The following is a 21,116-nucleotide window of genomic DNA, read 5'->3' as shown; positions in this document are numbered from 1 at the left end:
TGATATGAAATTGATTTATTGGTCAATGATCAAAAACAGTGGGATAATAAGTTGTGTGTTGTGAGGAAAGGGTAAATAGGCAGTCCTTGGCCAGTACTGATACCCATATAATATTAAAAGATAGAAGGAAGTTTTCAGTATTAAAAGTGCAAAATTTTATGGGAACTCATGGACATTTTTAATGGATGAAAAATGTGGATAAAGATCTATACAGATGAAGTCTCAATATTGATATCTGGTGAAGTACAAAGAAGTACTCAAAAAAAGTGGGATGATTGCTACTCACGGGTTAGCTAGTCCCATTTTTCACATAATATGGGAATTGTTTCCACAATATGACTAAGATCCTTCCTATCTCTAAAATTTTATAAATCCATAAAATCCTATAATTCCTCTAATTGTTAAAGAGATTGCATTTTATACAATGATGTGAGTAAATAGACAAGATGATACCTATGACTACCTTCCATTTTTAAGATCTAATAATACCATACTTCTATAACCTAAATCCCCTAGCTGTATCAAAAGTCCCTTGCTTCTCTACATTGGAATATGTCCTTCCTCCCTTGGACCTCTGGCTTCTCTATGAGAAGACAGCGGGGTTTCCCAACTCTTTTCTCTAAGGATCCCTAAGCCCTGGATCCACATTAGTTTTATTACCTACTTTCTTAGGCAACCTCCACAAGTTCTTCAAAGGAGGCCCTCACAGACAGTCCATGATACAGACACAGATTTTCCACTTTGATCTAAAGGAAGGAGGTTTGGATTTTACAGGATAACTGACAGGTAGGAAGTAGAGAGGAAGAAAAAGTAGAGTAGAGATAGACTGAGGTTTCTACATAAATAATTTCCCAGATCTGATCCTCCACCTTGAACTTTGTCCTTCCTTTGTCCCTAAGGTATCCTGCCCATTTCTCCTACCTACCCCTTTCCCCCAGAAGATTAATTACTATCCTTTACAAACACCACCATGGCTTCCAAAAATTGGAACTTCCCCTGGATTCATGTTCCCCTTATCTTTCTGTTGACCAAGAAACAAACATAAGAGGAGGCATAGCACTTAGGGGAAATCTGAGCTCCCAATTCTTTCATTGATATTTGGTAAATACCCTTTCTGCTTTGGGCCCTATTCTTCATCTGTAAAATAAGGGAATTATCCTAGATAGTTTCTAAGGGACTCTATGTATCAAAGTTTTCTTAATGCTGGGATCCTAGACTGATCTCATTGGGACTGATTAAGCAAAGAAAAAGAAAAAGAGCTCTGAGCATTAAAAATAAAGGTAAGGGGTGATGAGGCTTCCACATTGGCACATGTCAGAGTCACAAATAATGAGCCAGTATCTTCTGGCCCCAAGGCCCTCCTTATGTGCCCAAGGCATCTCTATTGACTGGCAGCATCTCTCCTCTAACCTCAAGCCTCATTGGGAAATGACTACAACTAATGCAGCTAAGACAGCAGACAGATTTCTGTGACCTACACCACTGAATGGCTAGGATAGATATCTTCATTCTAGTGTTCTGCCTCTTCTCCATTGTTCTCAATATTTAAAACAAAACCAGGAGTGAGGCATAGTTAAACAAAAATTCAAAAGAAAAAACTCTGAGGTTCTTAGTAGATACCAAGTTCAATATGAGTCAACAGTGTAATAATATAGGAGTCAAAAGCTAATTTTATCTTGGCTTCAATATAAGCAAGAACGAAGAATTATAGGAATAAGGAAGAGATAAGTCCAACTATATTCTGCCTTTTTCAGATCTCATCTGGATTGTGTTCAGAGCTTAGTACTAACATTTAAGAAATAAATCTATAAGCTAGAAAGAGTCCAGAGGAAGACAAACATGTCAATAAAGGTCTTTCAGTGCAGGTCATCCAAGGTGAGGTTGAAGGAACTGGAATTAGGTAACCTGAATAAGAGAAGAATGATATTAGAGCTATCTTTAAGTATTTGGAGGGCTATTGTGTGGAGGAACAATTAGGCTTGTTCTGTTTGCCCTAAAATAACAGAATCAATTGAAATGAGAAGAAATCTCTAACAGTTCAATTTAACCTTAAGAGCAGGTGAAATTCTCTAACAATTAAGACATGACCCAAAATGGAATAGCTCCTTTTCAGGTCTATAATCTCCAGAAATGATGGGTTGTCCTTTCTTGAAAGTCTTTGAGTAGACTCTGCATAACTACGTGTCAAGTATATTAGACAGAGGATTATTTTTCTACTTTCAAATTCCATGATTCTGTGAAAAGACTTCAGGCCCAGACAAATTTACAAATGAAATTTTAGAAAATAGTTTATCCAACTCTTTCTAAAGTTAAAAGCATTTTAAATTCACAAAATGAACAATCATAAATATAAGAAATAGAAAGAAATAGATTAGTTTTCTTAGTCTGACAAGACTAGTTTTCTTAGCCTGGCAAGTCACAACTTCACTGGGTCTCAGTTTCTTCAGTAAAATAAGGGATTGATCAAACCTAAAATCCATTTCAGTTTTTAATCTATAGTCCCATGATAAACTTATTAAAAATGTCAATAAAACTATAAATTAGTCTATTTTGAGAAGCAATTTGAAAAAAATACTATGAAACTGACTAAAACATTCATAACCATTGCTACTAAGATCCATTGCTAGATATATAGCCTAAGTAGGTCTATTATCCCAAACTGTCCAATATGTGTGTGTGTGTGTGTGTGTGTGTGTGTGTGTCAAAAGACATAATAATCTAGATGTATAGTGTGGAAATTAAGATTTAGGAGCATGGAGGGATAAAGAAGGGACACTTAAAGAGAAGAGTCAAATAAACAATGGGAGGATATTGAGGAGAGGTTAAGGGATTCTTTAAAAAAAAAAAAAAAAAAAAAAAAAGCATGGACCTCTGAAGCCAGAAGGACCTGAGTTCAAATAAGACCTTAGATGTGTAATACTTCCTAACTGTATGACTAGGCAAATCACTTAATCCCAATTGCCTCAAGTAAAAAAAAAAAAAAAATGGATTAGGAACAAACTAGATGTGTGAGGAGGGACAGAGCAAAAGGAAGGCTGAGATAAACAACAGTGAAGAAAAATAGAATGGAGGGAACTTGACAAATAGTCATTATAACTTTGAATGTGAATGGGATGAGCTCACCCATAAAACAGAAAAAGCAAAATGAATTAAAAATCAAAATTCAACAATATGTTATTTGCAAGAAAAAAAATTAAAAATGAAAGATACTCACAGAGCTAAAAATAGAGGGTGAGAGTAGAATTATTATGCTTCAGCTGATGCAAAAAACAAACAATACACAATCATGATCCCAGATAGAGTTAAAGCTAAAATAGATTTATTTAATTAAAAGAGATAAACAGACTAACTACATTTTGATGAAAGATACAATAAACAATGAAGCAACATTAGTACTAAAAGTATAAGAATCAAATACTATAGAACTTAAATTTTTAAAAGTTAAAAGAATTACAGGTAGATATAGGTAGTAATACTGTAGTATTACTATATATAATATATATATATATGATACTATGTATATGTAATATAGTGTATTATAATATTGGGAGACTTTAATTTTCCCTTCTCAGAGCTAAATAAATCTAATCAAAATAAATTTAAAGAAGTCAAAGAAATAAATAGAATTTTAGATAAGCTGGATATGCTAGTTATCTGGAGAGAATCAAATGAAAATAGAATAGAATACATCTTTTTCTCAGCAACTTTTCAAAGGTTCATATATTATGACATAAAAGTTATATAGTTAAATACAGAAAAGCTGAAATATTAAAAGCACCCTTTGCAGACCATAATGCAGTAAAAATTATGTTTAATAAGAAACTACAGAAATGTAGATTACAAGCTAATTGGAGAATAAACAACCTAATCATAAAGAATGAGGGGGTTAAACAACAAATTATAATTATCAGTCATTTTATTAAAGAGAATTATAATAATGAGACATCACATCAAAAGTCTAGGGGGCACAGTAAAAACAGTGATCAGAAGGAAATTTATGTATCTCTAAATGCATAGATAAATAAAATAAAGTAGAAACCAATGAATCAGGCATGGAATTAAAAAAAAAAAACTAGAAAAAGAGCAAACTAAAATTCCTCAATTAAACACTAATTTGGAAACCCTAAAAATTAAAGATGAGATTAATAAAATTGAGAAAAAAAACATTGAATTATTAAATAAAAGTATGAATTTATTTTTGAAAAAATAAAATAAAACCATTAGTTAATATGATTTTTAAAAAGAGAGGAGAAAGCCAAATTATTAATATTAAAAATGAAATAGGTAAATATGCCACTAACAAGTATGAAATAAAAGCTATTATAAGTTGTTTTGCCCAATTATGTGTCAATAAATGTAACAATTAAATGAAATGAAATATTTACCAAAAAACACTGTGATAACAGAAGAGGAAACAGAATATCTAAATAGATCTATTTTAGAAAAAGAAATTGAACAGGCCATAAATGAGCTTCCCAAGAACAAAAGCATCAAGACCAAGTATATTTACAAGTGAATTCTATCAACTATTTAAGGACTAATTAATTCCTGTATTTTAAAAGTTGAAATAATAGACAAAGAATGGGTCCTACAAAACTTCTTTTGTGAAACAAATAAAATTTATATTAGCAAATTTATAGTAGCATAAAACTGGAAAGTAGATGCCCATTAATTGTGGAATGACTAAACAAATTATGCAACAGTTATCATCTCTATACAGATACTTTACATATCTCTCTACATAGATAAGGAGAAAGACTAAAGTTTTATCTCTAGCCGTGGCCTGTTCCTTGTCCCAGTTTCACATCCCCAGATTGGATATGTCAAAATGGATATCTCATAGGCAGATCAAGGTCAATGTATCCATTCAGTCTGTTAGGAAACATTTATAATGTGCTTATCATGCTCTAGAAAATGTGCAAAGCAGTAAGGATACCTAGACTATGAGCCTGGCTTATTGGGTAAGCACTGGTGTCCTCAATGATAAAAAGAAAATTAGGAAGAGGAAAGAGTTTGAGAAGAAAGATAATTAGTGCAGTTTTGAGCATGTTAGACTTAAAATGTCAGCAGAGAATTAATTTATGTTGCCAAATTGTTACGTGGAGATGTGACACAAATGGTCAAGAGAGAAATCTGGACTAGATAAATAGATCTGGGAATTATCAGTATAGAGATGATAGTTGAATCTATGAAAGCAAATGAGATTACTAAGAGAAATAGTATACAGAGAAAAGAGAAAAAGATCCAAGAAACAAGTCAACAGTCAGTGAACAAACATTTATTAAATTCTGACTATGTACTATGTGCTAAGCACTTAGAGTACAAACACAAGCAGAAGTAGATTGTCCCTGTCCTCATGGCGCTTACATTCTAATAAGGGAAAATAATACATAGAAAGTATCAAAAGAGCAGGATTAGGATGGAAGGAAAGGGGAAAGTTTGTTAGTTTGTTAATCGTGGGCTGTGTTTACTTTGGGGGAGGGGGGGTGGCGAGGCAGCCTGAATTTCTGTCTTCTTGGATCTTTTTATTGTTGTCATAGCTGAGTCTGGATACCTGCAAGCTTTCAGTTTTCCCAAAATAATGTGATCTGTGGCAATGATTGTTTACTGGCCTCCTGGCTTGAGCTCTGTAAATTCCTGATGGTTTTGATTTGATGGTAACTGAAAGTTTCAAAAGACAGTTGCTGGACTGCTTATACCACTATTAGCCAACTGAAAGGATCTGCAAGTTCAGAGAGAATGAACTGGAGGTTTACCTTTGGTCTGAGCAACTTACTCTGGTTATTCCACTCTAGATTTCCATCCTGAGCTGGAGATGATAAATGTATTCTTGTTCTGTTACTGGGATTAGAGCCACACAGATGGTTCTATTGGAATATCTATCTGGAATATTGAAATTGCCTTCTAATTGGTTCACTTCCTCCTGTCTTTCCCTACTCCAGTCCATCCACTGAACTTTTGCCTAAAAGTTTCTTAAGTGTAAATCTGATTTTGCCATCCCCTTATTCAATAAATTCTAGTGATTCTTCATTATGTCCAGGATCAAAGATATCAATTCCCTTGTTTGGTATTTAAAGTTCTTTATAAAATGGCTTCTTGTTGAGGTTCCAGGTTTTTTGTACTTTATTCCCCTCCATGCATTTTATCAATCTACTTGCCATTCCACGTACAAGACATTCTTTTTTGTCACCAATTATTTTTCACTGGTTGTCTCTCATAACTATATGTGTGTGTGTGTGTGTGTGTATATATATATATATATATATATATATATATATATACACACACAATTCTTTTTGTGTACCTTTTTGTGTGTTGTGCTTTTTGTTTAGCACATAGGCCAGGGAAAACAATAGGAATTTAATATTTATTTACTGATTCTTTATATTTGGCAATGTTATTATATAATCAATTTTTTTAAAAAAAAGAATTTTAAAATTTTAGAAAGAAAAATGAAACTCCACCCATTAGAGCTGGAATGGATAGAGTAGCAAGTTCATAAGATAAAGAATTTAAAAAACAATTCTCTAATTTAACTCCTATATTTTTCAGATTAAAAAAAAAAAAAACTGATGTCCAGAGAGACTTCCAAAATCATGCTGGTGACAGAATTTGAATCAGGGCCCAATACTCTAAATGAAATATTCTTTCCAAGGGTAGTAATATATCACTTGATGAACAAATCTCTTTGGTACTAATTGCTGTTGCCCTCTTATTCAAGACCTCAGCAGGATTTAAACTCTCATAGTTCAGTCACAGAATGATAGAAAAAGAGAAAGAGAAGCTAGATATATAGTTATGCAAATTTTGCATTATTTTTATGATCCCACAGATTTAATTAACTATATTTGTTTGTATCAAATGTTCCTTGAAGTTTTCAAGAAACATTTCCCAACTTGGGATTTTGAGTGTAACATAAGCCAAAAGAGACACAGAAACAATCATGGTAGATTCTCCAAAGTCATTTGGGAGTTTTAGTAAAAACCAAAAATTCCCAAACAATAAACTGAATTTCATTCCAGGTTCATTGTTTTACTTATTATAGCTGGATATACCCAGGTTTACTATAATCAAGCAAACGGAAGGTCTTGTTTTATTTTTCAGCAAATATTTCAAGGCAATATCTTTTTTTCCTTCATTTCCTACCAACTAGAATCCATGGATTTGGCCCCATCATCACCAATACTTCTCTTCCCCCACCATAAACTCAATTCTAAAATTCATCATAATGGAGATTGCATAAGTTTTGGTACTTACAACTCATTTTCACTTGTTTTTTGTCCCTTTTAATTCAGGGCTGGAAAAAATGCAGGAGTAAAAAATGCCTTCCAAAACCTCTATGTAAATAAGTTTCAGAAATCAACGCTTTATTTTCCACCAGTTGTACTCTTTGCATTCAATTCCACTCTCAATGTCAGATACCTTTTTCCTTCTAAATCCCCAACTTTTGAGCTTCTTTTGAGTATAGATTCCCCCTATCAGTTTATGAGCTCCTACAGGGCAGAGATTGCCTTCCTTTTTCTTATTTATATTCCTATCACTTATCACAGTGTCTGGCACATAATAAGACCTTAATATATATTTTGTATCATATTTTATTCAATGAAAAGGAAATAGAAAGTAAGCACAGAACAAGGAAATAGTATTTACAACAAAATGGAGATACTTTAAGAAATTCAGGATATCATGGACACAGATTTACTTACAAGGGTTAATGAAATAGTTACAAACTTGATGACTCAATGATGACTTCATGATCAAAGTAGATTGAATAGAGCTGCATAGAACATGAAGGATGATATCAATGGCAAAAGATTTTAGACACTTCAATGTAGGACTTAATATGTGTTTGAAGAAGATTCAAGGATTTCTATCACTAAAGATAAAATATAAACTCTTCTTTTTGGCACTTAATGACTTTCACAATCAGGCTGTAACAATACTTTCAAGACAAATTTCTCATAACTCTCCCTCATACACTTCAGGTTCCAGCTCAAATTATCCTTATCATTTTTTCCTAATATACAGCATTCTATTTCACATCTCCATTCCCTTTGAAAAGACTATATTCTATATCTAAAATATTATTCCTTTCAATTACCCTCCTTAAAATTCCTGGCTTCCAATAAGACTCAATTGAAATGCCAATTTCTACAAAAGACTTTTATCTGATGTCACTGGATACACATAAATACATATTTCCACAAACAAACATTTAAAACTACTTCATATTTACTTATTTTCTTACTATTTAAGAAATTAAATTTACAGACCACAATCCTATGTGCATGTTATATGGGTCAAGTACACTATATGATAAACTTCACTAGTCAACGATCACATCAGAACACGTTTACACCCACCCACCACCTTTCATAATCAGAATTCTACTTGATTCATTACCTAATTTATTCTTATCCTGAGTACTAAGTAGTCAAAGAGTATTTTCTTATATTTATTTATAAAGTAATTGAAATTTTGGAGCTATGCTCAAAAGGCTATAAAAGAATGTATACCTTCAGCTTAAATCTATATTCCAAAAGATAAAAAAGAAGCAAAAAGGAATGGAAAATGTACAAAAATGTTTACATCAGCTCTTTTCTGGTGGCAAAGAATTGGAAATTGAGAGCATGACCATCAATTGAGGTATGGCTAAATAACATGATATATAATTGTTTTGGACTACTACTAGGCTACAAGAAATGATGAAAAAGATGCTTTCAGAAAAACCTAGAGATGTTTACACAAACTGGTGCTAAGTGAAGTGAGCAGAATCTGGAGACTATAGACAATAACAGCAATATTGGAATGTAAAAGGCTGACACTCTGAATAGATGCACTGGAATCAGACAACCGAGCACTTAAGGCTAATTACCTATTAGACAATAACACTACTAGCGTATGCTTGGAAAAATGACTAATATGGAAATATATTTTGCATGACTACACATGTATAGTCCATATAAAATTGTTTACCTTATGAATTAAAAAGATGGGAAGGGAGAGAAAAAATTTGGAATCCAAAATTTTAAAAATGAATGTTGAAATTGTTTTTCAATGTAATTGGGAGAAAATGAAATACAAAAAATACTATGTAGTAAACACTATATATTGTTTTCAAAGCTAAAAATTAAAGTATATTCAAGGGGGGGGAATAAAGTAATTGAAATGAATAACCTCATATTCATTAATAAGTCTCAGTCCCACCCCTCGATTTACAAAAGAAACCAGAGAAACTTCTTTACTGATAGGCTTTCTTTCTTTTCACTTTATCTCCAACTTCATAATCTCATGCATAAATTAACATCAGAGCTACTGGCTATTTTTAAAAAACATAACAAACAATAGAAAAATATTCATAAATATTTCCAACAATGTATTATTCAGAAAAAATATTATAGCAGAGTCATCTTTAACTATCATCATGATTTTTTATTTCTGGAAACAGTTATCTGCTTCTCTCAGAATGATAGTCAATGTTATTCAAGAACTCTCTCAGAATAATAGTTATTATGCTATAATTTTTTATAGCATAATAATTAAAATCAGTTCTCTCAGAAAATATCTTTTTCTGTTTTTCTGAAAGATAATAGTTAAACTCCTTAAAGTCTCTCTTGGGAAGAAAATTCTCTTAGTACTTTTTTCTACATGTTTCATATAATCTTTCTCAATTAATGACAGTTGACAGTCTCTAGCAAATAAATTAAGGGCTGTTCTAAGATTTTATTCTTTTTTAAAGTGTAATGGTATCCAAAATCTCAGGAATTGGAATAGCTATGATAATTGGCTTATATTTAACTGCATTCATTTATCTGGAATGCTTTCCATACTATATTCTACTTACTGATTTCCCTAGAATTTTTTTAATTTCCAATTAAAGTCCCTTCTTTATTGGAAACCTTTCCAGTCTTCATTGATTCCAATGCTTTCCTCATTAATTTTTTATGTATTTTGCATTTTGCTTGCTTTTTTCTTCTTATTGCTGAGATCTTTCAGTTGACTCAAGACTACATTTAAAGTTTTCCTGGGAAAAATACTGGAATAGTTTACTATTTTTTTTTCCAGGTTACTTTACAAATGAAGAACTGAGGCAAACAAAATTAAGTGTCATGCCTCAGGTCACTTAGGAAATGTCTGAGGCCAAATTTGATCTCAGGTCTTTCCAGGGACAATGCTCTGTCAACATACACATGTGTGTATCTACATACATATACATATGTATACAATTGTGTATTTATATATTTGCATTTTACATTTGTCAATTCCAACATGAATCATCATTGATAATATGGTTCTTCTTCCTTATTCAGATTGCGAGTTTTCTTTTTGGCTTCTGGATTTTTCATTTTAGCTCTGAGATAATGAGGTTCCATGATTTATATCCGTAAGTATCATTTGCATTCAATTGCAAGATCCTTAAGAGCAGGAAATATCTTTTTTTATCTCCTGCACTAAGTACAGTGTCTGGCATATAGCAGCTACTTAATAAATATTTATTGATTGATGGTTCTCATGTAGTTTCCCATCTCTTAATAGAATGAAGGCTGATTGAGGAAAAACCCTACAGTATTGTCACATGGCATGTGTTTAGTGAATGGTCATTAAATTGAGTGAAGCTGAATTCAACTGAAAGATACAGAAAGCTGAAACAGATATGGTGATTCTGAAACTAGACCTACAAAAGTTAGGAGTTGATTATTGACAGACAGACAGATAGAGGAGCTTACATATAAAACAAAAACCTCCCTATCAAGTGAAAAAGTGATAAGGGTTGTGGTAAGGGAGGGAAGGAGAAATGATTGTTACTGAACCAGAATGGAGAGAATGGAGATTAGAAGAAGGGAGAAAGAAAATGTGGCAAAAATGAGCAACACTTAAACTTCTTTTCAGAGCAATTGGGAAAATCATCTCAAATATCATAATAATCACAGCTCATTAGTTCTACTTTGTTTTAATGTTTACATTTTCTAGGCGGCAACTTTGGGAAGTAAGCAGTGCAAGACACTATCTCATGTACTCTCAAATATATCATGTACTGTCTCAAGTATAAAATTACTATTTAAGATATGGATGCTCAATACATAGGAAGCAGAAATTCTTTCAGATTTATATGCAAAATGTAGTTATCTAGGATTTCAGATAATCTAGGCATCAAAAACACTTAATAGTAGTTTCATTTTAGCCTTGATAAACTAGCTCTCTCTAAATAAGTAAAAGTACTTACCTTTTTATGTCATGGACTCCTTTGACAATCTGATCAATTCTACAAACTTCTCAAGAGTAAAGGTTTTAAATAACATGAATCATCTTAATTCTGTTCCATAGATCCTTTATAACTTGAGGTTCAAAATCCCTGCTCTAGTGGAGTATATTTTAATTTGCCACTTCACAACTTCTTTTTATGTCAAATTTTAATGTTTCTATTAAATACAATTAAGTTGAAATACAGATATAGAAATAATAATACTTTCTTAGGTGCTATTGTTTTGGAACAAACAAGATTGCATCACTTACCTACCCTTTTGTTGTTTGCAAATAGAGTGTTTGTTAAGCAGCACTTTTAGTGTAAGTTAACATTAGAAAGTACCAAAACAAGATAGAGTCAAAATGGCAGAGTAAAGACAGATTTGCCTGAGCTCTCTTCCAAATCCTTCCAAATACCTTTAAATAATGACTCTAAACAAAGTCTAAAGGAATAGAACCCACAAAAGAATGGAGTGAACCAATTTTTCATCCCAGAACAACTTGAAAGGTCAGCAGAAAAAGTCTGTGAAACCAGGGCAATGGTGGAGCACAGTCCAGTGCAGGCCTTGACAATACAGTCCTGGCCTTAGCAAACCAGGAACAGTCATGGGAGCCTCTACATCAGTGGCAGCAATGGCAGTTTCCAGACTTCTTAGCCATCAGATATGAAAGGCAACTTAGAAGGTTGGAAGCAAATATTTTTCATACCTGAGTGAGAATGGAGGACAATTCAACATAGGTTGTTCCAGCACAGCACAGTTTCCATCAAACCAGGAACAGGCCTTTTTTTTTTTCTCAAATGAGTGGGCAGGGTGGAACTAAGATGGCAGAGAGTAGACAGGTCTTTGATCAAATTAAATTTTGTTATTTCGTTTCTTGGTCATTCATAATGAACTCCTTCACACAAAATCAGACAGAGAAATATTTTCTCCAATTACATTAACTAACTACATTTATTTGTAGTATTTGGAGCAGTTTTTTTTTAATCCTATTATACAAAAAATAATGATGTTTGCTTACTTTTTCAAATAATTTAGTTGAGGATTCTACATACTAATAAGTATGAAAATAGCATTTAAATGGAAACTTAGATATAACAATGAGTATTTAGTTGAGTTTGGTTAACCTTCCTCTATTTTTTACCTTCCTTTATTTACCTGAAAAGAAGAGTTTGCAGCATAATCTCTAATATGTGAAAGCAAAATCAGGATTCAAAACTGTTTGATGTTAGAAAGTTTGTTTAGCTTGTACTTTTATTCAAATTGCATAATGTGATTTCTCATGAAATCTTTGTGTTATTTCATTACTCCTGAATTTTCACTGTTCAAAAATGTACTTGCTTTTGGCGAGGTATATTGGTATTTGTGATTTGAGATGGCAACTTAAATTCCTAAGACTTTTATTTGAATGGGATATGTAATTTTTATATATTCCTGAGTACTATTATGAACTAACTTTCTCATTAACTAAAATAGATATTAAGGTAATGAGTTTTGTATCATGGAACAGATTTTGTGGTTTATAATTCTTGAAAACTGATAATAATTTTGAAGCACTTCTTTAAAGTACTACAATTATTCCAATAGTAAGATTTATTTTAGTTGTTGGACCATTTGAAAGGCAAAATTTTCCCTTGAACTTTCTCATTGTTAAAGTATATTGAAACTAATACATTGGAGACACATTAGTATCCTATACAGTAAAGTATCACTGCCTGGCATGGGTCCTCAAACTATGGCCACGGGCCAGATGCGGCAGCTGAGGACGTTTATCCCCCTCACCCAGGGCTATGAAGTTTCTTTATTTAAAGGCCCACAAAACAAAGTTTTTTTTTTTTTTTACTGTAGTCCGGCCCTACAACTGTCTGAGGGACAGTGAACTGGCCCTCTATTTTAAAAGTTTGAGGACCCCTGCTATAGTCAAGTATTACTGCCTACAGCCAATTAAAACTAAGCAATCTTGAATATTGTTGTCTTCCTTGTCTAAAGTTCACGTAAGGTTTTGATTATTCTTGGAAGCACAATTTAAAACAATACATTTTTAATAAATTTGTTTAGGAATGGGGTTAAATTAGGTTAGTTTTTCTTAATTTGAGTCTTAATGCATGTAATTCTATTGAGGTTAGGTAAAATCAACAAATAGGCAATTAGAGTTTAGATCTTTAAAGAAAACACATGGGGCAGAACATAGGGAGGAAAACAAAACAAATTATGTAACAACTAGAATGCAAACTATTAAATATAAGTAAACCAGGATCAATAAAAACCAAGAACCAAGCTATCCAGAGGAATTTCCAGTCTTCTCATCCTCAGCCATCATATGGTGATGTCAAGGACCAAGATAGTTTCTATTCTTACTAATTAGACTACAAAGGGGTCATGACAAATATCTAAATGATGTTGAATTCAATCATACAACATAGTATCATAAAAATAGACAAGGAGTCAAATAACAAGAAGAATATTTTATGTATCTAATACCCCCATACGAACACCAAGTGTAAACTGTTAAAAAAAAAAAATTGGGGAATACATCTGTATAGGCATGCTTTCATTTGGAGTGATTATACTAGTAACAGTTCTAGTGACTATAAAATTCCAGAAAGTATCTCATTTAAATGTAGTAAAGTGTTCTTTATCTAAATGCAGATCTTGATACTGAGTCTCTTGTTAACAGATGTACAGCAAATTTGTCTTGTAAATCATAGAGATAATTATGATGTTTTGTGGTTTTATAGCCCCATATCCTCTTAATCTTGAAGGCTTTCAATTGTCTGCTGTGGTGGATACTGTATCAGATAAATTTAACTGGAGACAAGCTGGTTGCAAGACAAGTACTCCATAACAATCTATTAAGATTTTCTGATTATTTTCAAGACATACTATAAACTTTCGCAGGATTCCACAGCATCAATGTATGTCAGAGAGGTATTTTCATTTTGATGGAATGGTGTTGAATGATGATACTATGCTGCTAATAGAAGTCTTAGAAATTTGATACCTGATATTTTGAAATCTCTCCTCTGGTATAGAAAACAAATATATCTTCTAGATACTATAGTTCTTCAGTTCTTTCGTGTCCTTTTGGAGATTTCTCCTAACATCTTTAAATATACTATGTGGAAGAGAACATAAACCTAAAAACTGAGAACAATTCACAAATAAGGGTCTCCATCTGAAATGTAGTCTGTCTATTTTCAACTGACTCACCTATTGAGTCAAACTCACTTGTCTGCATTGTATTGAGCATGTTCATCATCTTCAGAGAGGATGTTTAAAGTCTGACATCAAGAACAGTTTCAGCTCCTTTCCCTTGGAGGTCCACCTTTTTCAGCTTTCCCAGCACTCACTGGTACCTTCCTTCTGCAAGGCAAGGAAAGAGCATATCCTGATCCATCTCACAAGTCCTAAGAAAAGAGTATATTTTTCTCCCTAAGTTTTCTTTCTCTCTTTGGAACAGAGCTGAGGAGAGAAAAAGGAAAGGTAGTTTATAGTCAGTGTTAACATATCCATAAATGGAATCTCTATGACTGCACTTTTTCAACAAGAGTTTTCCCAGTAACCCACTTTATGAATTTCCCGTTCACTAGGTTGGAATTGAAATGCAACTGGTCTTTTTATAATGATATGTTTTTATAATCTGATATTTAAGATTTTTAAAAGGTGATACTTCTTTAAACTTAAATGCCTTTGAGTATCCTATGATTTCATTGATATATGGTTATTCCCTCTACACACTAAGCTTCCAGTTACTCAATAACTTCTCCTTTAGTTGAAGTCTTGCTTCTAGCATCTTTTCTTCTAAATCTTCCATAGATAATTAACAGCATAATGAAGGCCTCTTTCTTATTTTATTTCACTCAAGGGCACCAATTTATCACTTGTGAATGTTAGGGAGAGCTCTTGGATAAGATAGAAAGAATGAAAATTCTGTTTTTGATGAAAAAGAATTCAGAAAGATTGCTATCAGTCCTGGCACATTACAATTAATATGAAGTTAACTTCAATGGCTAGTCAGTACAATCCATCACAGGGTGAAAGTGATCAGTCAAATATTCATATTAGAACAGCAAAGTGGATGAAACTTCATGTAGCAGGATCTAAACTTTATTAATTTAATGCTGTGGAAAGAAGGACCTTTTCCTGGCTAGAAAAAACTGAAAACAATGTGCCAATTCTCAAAAATAATAGAGTTTCATCTCTGAGTCATGTCAGGACCTATCTTTTTACTCTTCCACAATATTGGGCCAAGGTTTTTAGCATAGCACTAAAATTAATACCATTGAATAGTCTACTTAAAAACAAAATTTGTTTTTATCAATATGAGATAAAATCTGAGACAGAGCACATGTCAATTGTTTTAAAGGTATTTGTCCTCTACCCCTCCACTTAAAAAGTGATACTTTAAAAAAAAAAATCCCTTCCATTGTATCTGCCCCATCAAATGACATTGTAGAAGATTAACAGGATTTCAATATAAAAAGGAGGCTCCCAACTATTTCATTTGCTTTCCAAAGAACACAAGGTTTCTACTCCGGCCACTGTATTCTCCCAACTCAAACTACAACCCTGGGGTCATGCTAAATGGTGAGCTTTCTAAACCGAGCCAGCTATAGCCATCTAACCATATTGAATTTCCAGGACATTGCTCATGACTATTGATATGCACTGTATAAATCTTTTTTCCTATTATGAGTCTTTAATTTATGATAGCTCACTAAATCTCAGTAGCCCTAATTCTGACCCTGGTTTTTTACCTTTTCCTCCAAGAAAAGACTTCCATTGGTTTGTGTCTCCATTTTACATTCCTATGATCTCATCTTTTCCTGGAAAAAACTATCCTATATGTGTAGCAATTATATCCTTTATAAGTTCTTGGGATCCTTATCCCAATTTCCACTTTCCCTGGCTAGTCAGGTCCTTGGCAAGGCTACATCTCCTTTCTGTTGATGTCAGTAGGGCTAGGTGAGAGAGTTGAGTAATTCTTCTCTAATGACAGTGGTCAAGTCCTAATTCCAGTATTTTCCCAAATATCAGGTGGTATTGATTAGCATCCCAGTTTCATATAATAAATTAACATCAATTGGTTTTTACAAAGGAATATTTACTGAAAATATATAGGAAGAACAGAAGTGTACAAATATTTTCCCTCATGCAACTTTAGTTCTTGGGGAGAATGAATTGAACTTCATAACACTTTCCATGTAATATTCACAGTATTTTCAAATGTGGTAGAACAGATGGTAGAGTCTCTGCGATTCCTTCTCAGCAACCTTTAATCTACTTCAATGCTGTGTGAATCAGGTCACTTGGGACTTCATTCCTTACCCAGCTGAGCTTTATGTCAAATCTGACATGGATTCTAGTTTACACATACCTACCAGATTACTTTCTCAACTTTAAAGTCTCTCCAAACCCAAACCCAAACCACTTAGTTCAATACTTCATCTAAGGATTTTTAAATGGATGAAACAGACAAAAACAACAGGATTATGGGCACAGAGGTTATCCTGAGGCTTTTATAGTAATGATAAAAGCCCAAGGCCTCACTCCTAATTCAGAGGCTTATAAAATTCCTCATCCAAATGCAGCTACAAAAGAAAGAGTTCCTAATGATTTGGCTGTGAGCATACTCAGTATTGTCTCAGCACAAAAACAAAAGGCTCCTCTTTTCCATGAGGAGACCAGAAACAGTATCTATGCTTGCTCTGAGGTTCACATGGGGTGATGTCACCAAAACAGATAAATCATACTTATAAAGATTAGGCTCAATGACGAATCCCAGTTTCTCATTACATAAGAATGTTACCTCCTTGAGAACAGAGATTTCTGTTCTATATTTTGAACCCTAGCAGGAAAGACCTTAGCTTAAAAAGTCCAAGGTCTCCCACTGCATCTGGGGTCATCTCCAGTCATCTATTCCTTGCCACTAGACTCAGATAATCTTGGATAAAAGAATGAGGCTGATGACTTTGCACAGTTTCACCTCACTTAAATCCAACTTACTCTCTGGTCAAGACATCACTCTCCTGAAGCCATTGGTCATCTTCAAGAATGAAGAACAAAGTACAATAATCTATATGAATCAAAACCACAAGGACTACATATCCTACCTCTGTCAAACCAGTCCAAACCTAGTGATAATTAATGTTTCTATAAGGAATTAAATAATTTCAATATTTCACCTTACCCAAAAGTCAGATCTCACATGTAGATCTTGTATCTCCCATCACAAATACTTGTTTAGGTCTTCTTTCCTTTTGGGAGTTCACAGAATGATGACATGGGAGCGTGGTGACCATTGTGTTCCAAACTCCCTGCCATATCTTCTTAGACCTCAAACCATAGATGAGGGGATTCAGAGTGGGTGGAATAACAAGATACAAGTCAGCTAGCAGAACCTGAGTATGTACAGGAACCATATCCTGACCCCACCAATCCACATAGACAGATATCAACCCAGGTAGATAGAATAATGCCATGACCCCTACATGGGACCCACATGTACTAAGAGCCTTCTGCCTGGCATTCTTAGAGGAAAGATTAAATACTGCTTGAAGAATTAGACTGTAGGAGGCAGTAATGAATGTAACATCAATACCTACTACAACAGAGGATCCTATCAATGCATAAAGATTGCTAATTGTGTGGTCAGCACATGCCAAATTGGCCACAGCCATGTGCTCACAATAGGAATGAGGGACTGCATGTGAATTACAATATGGTAGATGGCTCACCATCCAACTCAACGGGGTCAAAGCAATGGTAGCTCTTACCACAATTGCTACATTAATGCCCAGAATTTTCTGTGGTGTAAGGATGGTATTATAGTGCAAGGGTTTGCAAATGGCTACATAACGGTCAAAAGCCATAGCTAGCAGAAGCCCTGACTCCAGGGCTGTGGCTGTATGAACAATATACATCTGGGTGAAGCAGGCAGTGAAGCCAATGGTACCATTGCCTGACCAGAAGATACTCAGCATCTTTGGGGCTACAGATGTTGCCATGATGATGTCCACACCAGCCAAGACACATAGGAAATAATACATAGGCTCATGCAATGCAGGGTCCATCCAGATCACAGTCATGATGAGGCTGTTCCCCACAAGGACCATAGTATACATGGTGCTGAGGAGGGCTGCAAGCCAGAAGTGAGTCTTCTCAAGACCTGGGATACCCATAAGGAAGAAGGTGGAAGGAGGTAATGAAGTGTGGTTGGAGTCTAATTGTAACATCATTGAGTAGACTTCTTTCCTATAGATAAAGTCACAAAAGTCAATAGTGCCTAGAGAAATAATATCAAGTTGGAAAGAAAAGTAGAGTTATGTGAAAAAGATCAATGTATCTGTCCAGGCACTCATTGACCAACATGGCAAACTCTCCTGAAAATAGCCCATGAAGAAAAAAAAAAAAATACCCACATAATAGATTTCAGAGGGAGGATTTGAACTCATGTCTTCCTGACTTTGAGTCTAGCTTTCTAAAGTAAATATCCTCATATGTTAAATATTGCATGTGATTTGATTTCTTAGTCTAATATAGTTACTTTTATCACATACTATTATTATGTTCAATTAATGTTTCCTGTATTCAATAGTGCTAATTGCAAGAAATTCTAATGTGGAGGAAGTTAGGTGACACAATAGATAGAATTCTATGTTTTGGATCAGGAAGATCTGAATTCAAATGCTGCCTCAGATACTAACTAGTTCTGTGACTCTGGAAAATTAAAATTATTTCACCTTTAATTTTTTGATCTATAAAATGAGGAAAATAATAATACACACCTCCCAAGGCTTTGATAAGAACTAGTGAGATAATGTTTAAGTACATTACAAAACTAAAAACCCCATATACATTCTAGTTTTTCTTGATAATAATGTAACATATGTATTGATATGTACATTGTACTTTGAAATTGAAATAATTTCCTGTGACTTAAATATGAAGTTATCTTGTTAATGACATGAATATAGGATGTAATAAGTTTTCTGAGGCCCCTGAACAATTGACATAAATTCTTCTACCTGAAATGTATACTAACTGGGTAATGTGAGATAATAGGAAACATGGAGATTTTGCTTATCTTGATTGCCACATTTCCTGAGTCAACTTCCCTATGCTCTCTCTCCATTTTTGTTGTTGCTGTTAAGCCTTTAATAACAAGGACACAAAACCTTTTTTTTTTTTATATGAAGTAGATCTAGGGGTGGAAATGAATTCCTTAATATGTGCAAGAAGGTAAGCAATAATCAGGAATCAGGGCCGCAAGTAGATTAGATACCATTTCAGAGTAGAGTCTGACTAGAATAAAGTAGATCAATTCATATAATAAAGAAAAATAATTCCTAGTCCAGGTCAGCATTATATCTTCTAAAATGAGAAGGCAAATGGATTACCTAAAGTCTAGCTTAGCTTATCCTTTTCCATCTATGCTTGGGGGTTCAACTAGGTAAATGTGGCTTCTTGAGTTGGAAGAATAACATTAAAGGTTGTATGAATGAGCAAAAAAAAAAAAAAAAAACAGTTGATCAAGATCCTCACTTATTCTTCTGGCTTATCATGTTTTATTGCCTTGTTTATCTGTTTTTTCTGCTTATTCCTGGAAACTAACAAGGTACAGAACATACCGAGGATAAATTCAAAGGGGAAAGAAGAATTTGTCTATAATGGGATGAATCATGATCTGATTAATTAACTAGAGCAACAAGAAGAATGTGATACCACTCACTCCTTAGGTTATAGTTTCCAGGATCAGTTTCTTCAGCTCTTCTAATGAATATTTCTTTTATAATTCCCCAGTTTTTCAGCTCAGTGTCCATTTCTAAAGTCAAGGTGTAAACACTGACCATAACTTACAAAATTTCATTATTCATTTCCTCTAAAAATTTTTTACAAGGGATTTTATTTCAATGATTTCAATGTTACAATTGAAATAAACATTTCTGATGCCAAGTTACTATCTTCAGTGATATTTACACAAACATATATTTTAAAAGTTTTATATTTTACCTCAAGGGATTTATCATTTATATCATCAAATTAAAATTCAGAGAATACAGATCATAGACATGTCAAAGACTTTATTTTATTTAGGAGTTTAAGATGATGAAGGAAAAGGAATTTCTTATACAATTTTGTCACTTTCCTAGCCCTTGACAGGAGACTATATAGTAGTGTGGCAAATTTTCATTTTACTTCCCTTTTCTCGGTCAAGTGGAATAGTCCTTGGATTAGAAAGAAGATAAAAAAATATCTAATACAAAAGTGAAATAAAAGATAAGAAACATATTTAAGAATATTCTGCCACCTTTAATAAAATTAAATCATTTGGTCCACATGAATTAATTTCTTAGATACTAAGTGGATTGGAAAAAGGGATTACTGATCCATCATTAATTAAATCTAAAGAATCATGCAGCACAAGAGAGAGATCATAGGATTGAAGAAAAACAAATATATCAAAAACAAAAAAGGAGAGAATTAAATCTTCAAATCATAGACCAATAAATTTGCCTTTGGTCCTTAACAATATTCTCAATTAAATTATTAAAGAGATAATTAACTATCACAAAAAGGTAGCAATGACTTAAAGAGAGAAGAGCCAAGACAACTTTAACAAGAACACTTCCTGACAGTCTAACCTTATTTCCATTTTTCAAAGATGTTGTAAGCTGAACAGGGAAATTTTGGAGAAGTGAGTTTTGATACCTAGATTTTAGCAAGAAGTTCTTTAACCAGATTCTTATGGGAAAAAATGAAAAAAAGCTAGAAGATAGAATGATTAGATAAATTAGGTATTGATTACAAGACCAATCTCAAAAAGATACAATCACTATGCCCAAAGGGCTATGAAACTGTGCATATCCTTTG

The 21,116-nt window shown here is 33.4% G+C and overlaps 1 protein-coding gene and 1 pseudogene across 1 annotated transcript; both read right to left on the bottom strand.

Annotated features, from left to right (window-relative positions):
- Positions 1-13,878: 13,878 nt before the first annotated feature.
- LOC105749911 lies at positions 13,879-14,499 on the bottom strand (annotated as a pseudogene).
- A 2,941-nt stretch (positions 14,500-17,440) lies between these two features.
- On the bottom strand, positions 17,441-18,478 carry LOC100917848 (olfactory receptor 52I1-like). Its single transcript, XM_003764737.1, has one exon. It carries the CDS (start codon positions 18,476-18,478, stop codon positions 17,441-17,443), a length of 1,038 nt encoding a protein of 345 aa, XP_003764785.1.
- Positions 18,479-21,116: the final 2,638 nt, after the last annotated feature.

This window comes from Sarcophilus harrisii, chromosome 3, assembly GCF_902635505.1.
Source record: "Sarcophilus harrisii chromosome 3, mSarHar1.11, whole genome shotgun sequence".
Classification (NCBI taxonomy): domain Eukaryota; kingdom Metazoa; phylum Chordata; class Mammalia; order Dasyuromorphia; family Dasyuridae; genus Sarcophilus; species Sarcophilus harrisii.
The sequence above is the reverse complement of the archived record's forward strand: the minus strand, read 5'-3'. Positions and strand labels throughout refer to the sequence as shown.